Source organism: Trachurus trachurus (genome assembly GCF_905171665.1).
Source record: "Trachurus trachurus genome assembly, chromosome: 11".
Lineage (NCBI taxonomy): Eukaryota > Metazoa > Chordata > Actinopteri > Carangiformes > Carangidae > Trachurus > Trachurus trachurus.
In genome coordinates, this window is record NC_139904.1 from 16,020,660 (window position 1) to 16,030,554 (window position 9,895).

The 9,895-nt window shown below is 40.0% G+C and overlaps 1 protein-coding gene across 1 annotated transcript; it reads left to right on the forward strand.

The window, feature by feature from the left end:
• Positions 1 to 452: 452 nt before the first annotated feature.
• On the forward strand, positions 453 to 9,004 carry cndp2 (carnosine dipeptidase 2). The gene is made up of 12 exons (XM_083981585.1): positions 453 to 598; positions 2,035 to 2,115; positions 3,141 to 3,284; positions 3,454 to 3,616; positions 5,042 to 5,130; positions 6,503 to 6,703; positions 6,820 to 6,904; positions 7,005 to 7,165; positions 7,261 to 7,425; positions 7,756 to 7,897; positions 8,450 to 8,597; positions 8,807 to 9,004. The coding sequence occupies exons 2-12, from the start codon at positions 2,056 to 2,058 to the stop codon at positions 8,871 to 8,873; spliced, it is 1,425 nt and encodes a 474-aa protein (XP_083837711.1). The 5' UTR covers positions 453 to 598; positions 2,035 to 2,055; the 3' UTR covers positions 8,874 to 9,004.
• Positions 9,005 to 9,895: the final 891 nt, after the last annotated feature.

The following is a 9,895-nucleotide window of genomic DNA, read 5'->3' on the forward strand; positions in this document are numbered from 1 at the left end:
ATAAATTGACCAAGCAATATAGTTCAGAAATTATAGTCCTGCTGTTTTTGCAATGAAAAAATTCTGATTGAAAGAACAAAACCACTGGCAGCAATATACACTTACCTATAGCTTCAGAGGTGTTTTGCAAATTAATTTAAAATACAAATCTTGAGTTTATTATCCCCTGTTTGTGTAGGCTATATGGGTAAGACATACATTTCTTATGTTAACCCAATCATGAGTAATGATGAAAGAAATGTAGAGGAGTTAAAAAGTAAGACCTTTGATATAATATAATATGGAAACAGAGTAGGCCTACTCAATATTTTAGTACAGGGCTCGTCTGTACCATAGCCTGACTGTACTGTATGTATGATGATTTTTCAGAGAGGAACTACTCTCCGCTTTAAAAAGTCTCTGAACGATACAATGTGGATCAACGTGACGAGGCAGTTACCGCTTACCCACAATCCCTTGCGCCCTGACATCCCTCCGTGCAGGCTGCTGGTGTCTATCTACTTTCTGGACTGATTTCGTCAGTTTTGATTCACCGTTTCAGTCTCGGTTTGAGCAGCAGCGCTGTCCGTCGGTCATAAACACAGGAGCTGTGTGTCAGGTGAGTGGACGCTTTGACAACTTAATTAAAAGGTAGTTTAAAAAAATGGTTATTCATGCATGCGTCTCAGGATCTAGCTAGCTCTCATGTCATGCAAGCTGCTGTCACACACAGTTGGAGACTTGACGTACTCAGCTAGATACTATCTCTCTGCTTTCTGCGACCACCTCCTTCATTTAGCTTGTCACTTATTGCTCTGGGCCAGTTTATAAGTTAGTACGGTTTGTGCCAGCAAACAGAAACCTGACAACAGGACTAGCTGTCTGTTTGAAGTTATAATGTGCAGGTCTCAAAACAAATAGTAATTCACTGTTATAATAAAACTTCTTTCATTTCAACGTATGCAGCAGGAATAAACCACATCCGTTCAAGCCTATACTGACTTACAACTGATGCAATTTGTGTTGGACTCATTTGCTTAAAAAAAGACAAAATTAAAATCCTACTAAAAACACACAAAGAAGGCCAAACAACCAAAACTTGCACGCATTTCCATCTATTGCACATACAGCACCAAACACTAAGGACCGACTTGTAATATTGCACAACCCCGTGGCCTTCAGCTAACATTAACAATCTTTATTGATGCAGTTATAGCTGATTGTTGTCCCTTCTACTGATTGATTAATCAAGTGGCTGCAGAGAAAAGTTGGCCTTCAGGACTTCCTCCCAGAAAGCCTCAATGACATAAGGATTTAAGAGCTACTGCTTTTCAATGTTTTGGTTCTGTTTAAGCAGCAGGATCATTTGCTTAGGTTTGGGAAAAGACCATAGTTTGGATTAAAACAGACCGTTTCATAACATGCAAAGGCTTACAGGCAGAAAGCCCTGGAGTCAAATGTCATCATGTGACAAAGGCATGATAAAAATGCAAACTCCAGTGAGTCATAGTATGATATACAAAATATTCAGGTGTGTCATATCATATGTCAATATGTAATGGTCTCTTATGTATATAAAGAATATTAAAAGTGTGCATAGATTTTTGTTAAGTAAATAACGTGAATGAGTAGATTCTGTGGTAGTCACATGATGAAAAATGTAACTTTGCCAAATCTCTCAGACTATAAAAGTACAAATTCAAATAATTAAATGAAAAAGTAAAAGTTGAAACTTCTGACATTTTTTAGGAGCGAGCTAAGCTCTCTCCTGTAGTATGATAATATAAACTGACATTACTGTAACTCTCTCTGTCAGTGATTTAAAAACTATGAGTTCGAAACTGCAAGATACTCAAAGCAACGGGACAAACAGCTGCCTCACTTCCTGATATCAGACACGCTCTTCTGTCACTCTCACGGCTCATGTGCACGAGAGAGGAGGTGGAAATACAGCAGCAGTCAGCAGTTAGCTGGAGGGTGTGCTCTTTGTCCTTCTATAAAATAGCACAGGGTTTGAGGGAGACTCTCACACCACTCTGCCTGTTGAACCCTCAGCTCCTCCTGTCACCGGCAAACATGGCTCATCTCACAGCACTTTTCAAGTATGTGGACGAACACCAGGATCTGTATGTGCAGGTGAGCTCATTCCGACTAAAGCTTTGATTAAGTTTATTTGATGAATTAATTGATTAATCTTTGCATAAGCTCTTGCTGTTATGGTCAGCTAATCATTGCATTGATTAGACTGTTGCCAAATAACCTCTCTTGATTTGATCAACTCGATCAACTCACAACACATTCTTGAACATGTTAATCGTAGCTGTAGTTAAAGGGATAGTTCAACATTTTGGCAAATTGGCCCATTGCCATAATCGCTATAGTCATAGCAGTAGGTTCGTTACCTTTAATTGTAGGTGTAAGCTATTTTTAGTACAGCGGAGCGCAGCAGCTGGCTGCTCAGAGCTACGCTATGGAGGCTAAGGGAATTTCTTGGTTTCCCTCATCAAACTCATCAAATACAAAATCCCAAAACTCCACAGCGCTTTTGTAGACAAGTTGTGAGCTGCACAACCACCACGCTATGAGATAATGACGGAACGATACGAAACGGAGCTGTTTTAGAGGTAAATTCATACAAAACCGCTGATGCGCGTTGCGTTCAGGGACAGTTTTTCAGCAAGCAGTCTCCGTATTTACCCTGTATTTACCTCGAAAACGGCTCCGTTTCGTATCGTTCCGTCATTATCTCATAGCGTGGTGGTTGTGCAGCTCACAACTTGTCTACAAAAGCGCTGTGGAGTTTTGGGATGTTGAATTTGATGAGTTTAATGAGGGAAACCAAGAAATTCCATTAGCCTCCATAGCGTAGCTCTGAGCAGCCAGCTGCTGCGCTCCGCCGTACTGAAAATAGCTTACACCTACAATTAAAGGTAATGAACCTACTGCTATGACTATAGCGATTATGGCAATGGGCCAATTTGCCAAAATGTTGAACTATCCCTTTAAATGTAGTAGTCATTAACTCTACTGTGCTACGAAAAACAGTCTCTGACTTCACTTCACTTTGATCAAATGTGAACCTCATATTTCTCAAACTTGAAAGCACTTATCGTGTTTTCTTTGAAAGTATGAAAAGTTAATGAATATCTCTTGTTTCTTAGCGCCTTGGTGAATGGGTGGAAGTCCAGAGCGTCTCTGCTTGGCCAGAGAAGCGCGGGGAGATCAAGAAGATGATGGAGATGGCAGCCAAGGACATTGAGAAGCTGGGGGGCACAGTGGAGATGGTGGACATTGGCAAACAGAAGGTACTGTATGTTAATGTTAATGCTTGTTTCAGTCATTTCTTGCTCGCTTTGACGGTTTTAAATCAGTGTGCCGAAGCAGGATTCATCCTCAACTTTTCCTCAAATCCAAACCAACTCCCTGCAACTATTGTAGTTTATAGTGACGACATTGAACATTTTGTTCCTGCAGCTTCCCTCTGGAGAGGAGATCCCTTTGCCTCCCATCGTCCTGGGGCGTCTGGGGTCAGACCCGGGTAAGAAGACTGTGTGTATCTACGGCCACCTCGACGTCCAGCCAGCCAGTATTGATGACGGCTGGGATACAGAGCCTTTCAAGTTGGTGGAGAAAGACGGTAAGAGCAAAACTTATTGTGCTACATTTGGTTTCAAATTTTCAGAGTCTGTCGAGTCTGAAAAATGAAACCACTTTTCTGGACCCTGTTGAAGACTTGTATGCAAGACAAGGCATGTTTTGGCCTCTGCTGCCAGCTCTGATGTGATACGATGATAGGAATACTTTTTGTTTTGTTTTTTATGGCATCAAAACTGGAAAAAAGACCACCATGTCCTTTTGACAGGCAAAAAGGAGAGAAGAATTGCCCCTGGCGGGATTAATAAAGTTGTCTGAGTCTTTTATTCTAACTGAGGCATGACTGTGCTATAGGATAAAATGAAATAGGTACTGTAATTTAGCATCAAAACTATTTCTCACAAGCTCTAATAATGTCATGTAGACTCCAAGATATTTAAAAATAGAAGAGAAGCTGTCCACACTTTGTTTGTTGAGCTTTTATCAGCTTTGTGATCATATCATAGCTGACCACATATTTCCAAAGTCCAGCCCAGTTAGTTACTTTGCCTTGAGCTGTGTTCTTATTAATCACATCTTATCTGCAAGTTGCAAGTTGAACCAGTGTCGGTGAATCAGTGAGCTCAGTTTTTCAGAGGCCAACAGGGCTGAAGTGAAACTAGTAAATACAGTATACTGACAGTCTTTTGGGTATACGTCTGTTCCCTAGTATGTATTGTTTAAGAACTCTATACTTCACATCACACCGTCTGCCAAGTGACTAAATCCCTTGTTTTTGTTTTTGCATGACTAAGGCTCTTACAGATCTGTTCAACGCTGTGACACTTCACTAGAATGACATGAGTCAGATCATGTGCTCAACTGAATGTGAACTATAAAACTAAACCTAACTGAAGTGTGAATTACCCTTTGACAGTTTAAGCAGTCTAGATAAGGATTTCTCATAGATATTAGATACATGTTTCCTCCTTCCTTTTTGTTTGACGGATTTTTTTGTGGTACTCATACTAATACCCAACTGGCCTGGTGTATTTTCCAGTGATAGTCAGCTGATTGAAAGCACCACATCCACTTCCTCTTGTCTATGTCCCGGCTGTTTAGCTCTGTTCTTGCTTATGTCATGTTCTGGTATCCCTCTGTCCAGTTGCTAAAGAATCTGACTTGAATACTGACAGACAGCAGAGATTTGCCTTCTGCATTTTATCATGTGGGAGTGTTGTGTAACTTTGCTTGTATCCCTGTCTAGTCTAGTCACTCCCTGTGAGAAAAAATGGAATGCTTTATTCGTCTGAGAGTACCGTAAATGTTGCGATTGTGACCCCAAGAGGTTGTGAGATATTTGTCATTACACACCAGAGAACAAAATAGTTGAACTGAGTTAAAGTGACACATACGTTTTTCTACACGAGGGAATTCTGTTCACAAATAAAGTACCTTTACAAATGAATACATTGCTCTCTCTTTCTAGGTAAACTCTTTGGAAGAGGTTCAACGGACGACAAGGGTCCAGTGTTGGCCTGGTTCAACTGCATCGAGGCCTACCAGAAGATCAAGCAGGTACAGTCACCCTCACAGTCTGCACCACAGACTCTACATCAAACCTTTCACTTTGAGTCCAACAACACGTCCCATCCTAATAAATACATCCTTAAAAATACAGTACAATACAATAGAAATGAACGTCACTGATCGTGATGACTGTGTGTCATCTTGATGTCCATCCAGCCAGTAACAACAATGACAAGCTGTTACACTGGGGATGGTGAGGGCAAACAAACCGGTTTCTATTTTTATTTTTGTATGACTTGATAAGTTGGGTGTAGTTAAACAAACTGGAATACAGTTTGTTTGGCGAGGTGGAATAATTAAGAGATGTTGTTATTATTGTTTCGTCTCCATACAGACTGAATGGAATGATAATTCCAGTTTACACCCAACTTCCTTGTTCATTCAGAAGAAATGTCTTTCGTTTTCAAAAATGCAATTTTCATGTTGTTTTTATTTTTTAGTTTGACGCTGTGCTGCGTTGTCTAATGGGACCTTCCTTTGTTGTTTTCCTTCTTTTTTTTATATTAGTGGTAATTAGCTGTGAAAATATGCATTTTTTGGTGTTGTGGTTTTTTTTGCTGATGTCGGCTAGTTTCAGTCTGGTATTCAGTGGGAAAAAAACAACAACAAAAAAACACCCTTGTTGTAGTCTCCACTGACGGCAGCCTTATCCACAACCCACAAGACGCTGTGCTCTGCATCAGAGAAGTTATTCTTTTCTCAAAAGGAAACAGTCACTGACAGTGTTACACAAACATAAGGTCCAAGTAAATATTTAGCTGGATCTTCACTTTTTAACTTCCAACTGGCTCTAAATGATGATATGAAACAAACATTGTATTCATATTTTTTGCATTCCTTAAATATCATTGATATTTTGATTCCTGGACAAAATGTCAAGTGATAAAACCCAATAAATGAAGAACTGATGCTAAAGAAAAAAACGATAGATATGGAATATTTAGATTTACCACAGAGGATCTTTCCAAAAGTAATTCTGCATCACTCTGAGAATTGACTTATCTCTAAGTTAAGGTACAGAGCTGCTTTAGTAATTACTTGTTGATCACTTTAGAGCCGTCAGCAGGATAAGTGGTCAAAGGTCTGTGGCTGAAACGGTTAATGATGTTGCATGTGTTATCGCCCCATCACTTAATGATTAAACCAAAAGTCTTGCATGGCTTTTATCTTGGATTTACCTTTATTTGTCCCTGAAACAGTATTTGACAAGTGAAACCGTTTGCCCGAGGGAAAATAATAACACAGTGATGCAGGATATGCAGGATAAACTGGTCTTTGATTCTTTAGATCTTTGTTCTGTTCTGTTTGTACAGCAATTCAACTTTAATGAAGAAGTTTTTCTTTTTTCTTTGTGCTGCAGGAGCTTCCCATCAACATCAAGTTCTGCTTCGAGGGGATGGAGGAGTCTGGATCCGAGGGCCTGGATGAGCTGGTGTTTGCTCGAAAAGACACCTTCTTTAAAGACGTGGACTACGTCTGCATCTCTGACAACTACTGGCTGGGCAAGACCAAACCCTGCATCACCTACGGGCTCAGAGGAATCTGCTACTTCTCTGTTGAGGTGGAGACAATATGCAGCGACTTTCAGTGTTGACCAACCTGTGTACTGTTCTCCAGCCTTTTTGTGACATGATTGTGTTTTCACATTATAGTGACTGTTTATTCTTAACTTTAAAGGTGGACGGCTGTGATAAGGACCTGCACTCGGGGGTGTTCGGTGGCTCTGTTCATGAGGCCATGACTGACCTCATTGCGCTTATGGGCAAGTGAAGCTGATTATTGAATATAAAAACACATTTTGAGGTATTTCTCTGAACTGTAGGAGTTTTAATCCATGATTTGTTTTTTTTTCTCCCTAACAGGCTCCCTTTTAGACAGGAAGGGGAAGATTCTGGTTCCAGGGTTGACCGATGACGTGGCCCCTCTGACAGACGATGAGAGGAAGCTGTATGAGAAAATTGATTTTGACTTGGATGAGTACTGCAAAGATGTTGGAGTTAAACATCTGCTGCATGAGACCAAGGCAAGGAGCCGATTTCTGTCCTTCACTCTTTACACTGCTGCACTTCTAGTTCTTCCTAATCTAACGTGTTCTGTCCTTCATTTTTTGTCCTTCAGGAGCAAATCCTCATGCACCGCTGGAGGTACCCATCTCTGTCTCTTCATGGTATTGAGGGGGCTTTCGCCGAAGCAGGAGCCAAGACCGTGATCCCCCGCAAGGTCATCGGCAAGTTCTCCATCCGCCTCGTCCCTGACATGGACCCCAAAGTTGTGGAGAAGCAGGTAACACTGACACAGATTATATCATCTGGTGGTGTTCATGTGACTAGAGCCCTGTAAAAGTCTGATGAGTGTCTGCACGTGAGATTTTAAAACTTCATGACTTTGCCAACCGCATCACTTCCTGGTTGTGTGTCACACAGATGAGTCGCTTGGTCGTGCTGCTTTGGAAAGAATATTGCATCTACAACTAAAATGTAGCCACTAAAGCAGATTTACAGAGCAACTGTTGTCTTATAAAATGATATTTTTATCCTCAGAAACAAAGTTGTTGCAAATCTTCTTGGTGCTTTGCTTTCACTGACACTTTTTTTTTTTTTTGTATGTGTCAAGGTTATCGACCATCTGCAGAAGAAATTTGCTGAGCTGGGAACTCCCAACAAACTGAATGTGTACATGGGCCACGGAGCCAAGGCCTGGGTGTCTGACTTCAACCACCCACACTACATGGCCGGTCGTAAGGCCATGAAGACAGGTACAAGACTGAATGACAGACATGTTTATGACTGAAGAATGAGTTCACTCAAAATACTAAACAACCTCCTACTTACTTTTACAATAATAATAATACATTTTATTTATAGAGCGCTTTTCAGGGAACTCAAAGTCGCTTTACAGACAATAAAAACAGCAGGTAATACAAGTAAAATAGAAAAAATTCAAAACTCATTAAAATACAGAAAACATTTGAATACAGATTAAAACAAATAAGACAATGGACAAAACCGTACAGGGAGTCCAACAATGGGGTGTAATGGAGTTTTGTTTGCTGTGCTCAGAAAACATGTGAAAAACAAAAGTAGTGTGTCCCTAAAGGCTGGTAACTCAGGCCAGTCCACAGAAGTTAGAAAACAATGATAATTTAAACCTCAAACCAAAGATTAAGTATTTAATTTGATCTTGAATTGATATCAAACATTATTTTTGTTTAAGAGGGAGATCATGATAATTGTCCAGTTGTTTTAATTTGACATCTTATTCATCAATGGTTCTTCTCTGTGTCTCCCTCCCCCTTCCTGTGCTGCAGTCTTTGGTGTGGAGCCCGACCTGACCCGTGAGGGTGGAAGCATTCCCGTCACCCTGACTTTCCAGGAGGCCACGGGCCGCAACGTCATGCTGCTTCCAGTTGGATCCTCCGATGATGGAGCTCACTCCCAGAATGAGAAACTCAACAGGTATGATAATGTCACAGTTGGATTTTCTTATTTTCTAATTTTTCTAAGTCGGACACAAAACCCCACAAAAACAATTCGGGCTGTTTTAAGGTTGTTAATTACTGTCAGCCCCCTCCAGTCATTTTGAAAATGTTATGCATTTTGAAATAAAAACAACTATCCACCGATAAAGCAAGTTCATCTGTGTGTCTATGTTTCCCTTTTTTCAGATCCAACTACATTCAGGGAATCAAGATGCTGGGAGCGTACTTCCATGAGGTTTCCCAACTGGAATAAAATGGTGTCTCATCATGACAAATGTATAATAATGTCCATCATCACTACCAGAGCCATAGCCACCATCAACCCCCCACAGTTAACATTTTATACACACTGCCTCCTATTAATAAAAGTGTTTTTCTTTGTTACTATTGTTGTCCTGTTTCATTACCAGCTTTAAAGATTATTGCTGTTGCTTTAATGCATACAATTGATTATCTACTTTAGTATTAACTGTAACCTTTTTACACCAATTAAAATGTGATCCAGATACCTATTTTGATAAGGAAAAAAAAACGTTTAACTTTTTTTTATATAAATGTTATTTAAATATTGCTATCTATAAATACATACCTGAACAGTGAACACACCGTACATTATTGTAGGAACAGAAAAACATTCCACTTTTCAGTGTCTTAGTAAAAGTCACAATGCTGCTATTATTCTTACTGCACATTACATTTTCAATCACAGTTCTGTGTAGGGTGATACATTTGTGACACCTGAGAAAATGTGTCTGAAGCGAAGTGTTAATGTGAGGAAAATATTTCATAGAGATAGATCCGACCTAGATTACCATCATCATAGTAGTGTAAGCAGTAGCTTCCGGACGATTATTGTCCTTTTAATTTTTTGAAGGAGGTGGAGTTGAGTGGGAGAGGAGGCGCTACTCAGGGTTGCCAGATCAGACTTCCCACTGAATTCTACTACCATGGGAGTGATTTCTTGTTGTTATAAATAAATATTATTAGTATTATTTTATTAATCTGGTCGAAGGGTATATACATCATGTTCATCATTAGTCAGTGATAAAACCACGACCATTACCAAATGTTTTCACGACGGCAAGTGCGTGTTTTGTGAGATTGGTGGATACACGAAGAAACCTGGCAACATAGGTTGTCACCCGGCGCGGGAAATCCGTAAACAGACACTGCGGAAGTCGAAGCTCTTTACTAGAGCTGTTGGATATCACTGTTTATACTATTAAAGCAATATTAACTTTGATAGGAGGGGGACGAGTTTAAATAAATCAGGAT

What these genes read in the sequence shown, in the direction of transcription:
- cndp2 (XM_083981585.1), top strand. Translation starts at nt 2,056, where the DNA reads ATGGCTCATCTCACAGCACTTTTCAAGTATGTGGACGAACACCAGGAT. An exon ending in CCTACCAGAAGATCAAGCAG is followed by an intron (nt 5,131 to 6,502) that starts GTACAGTCACCC and finishes TTTGTGCTGCAG; the next exon opens with GAGCTTCCCATCAACATCAA. An exon ending in TCTGCTACTTCTCTGTTGAG is followed by an intron (nt 6,704 to 6,819) that starts GTGGAGACAATA and finishes TTAACTTTAAAG; the next exon opens with GTGGACGGCTGTGATAAGGA.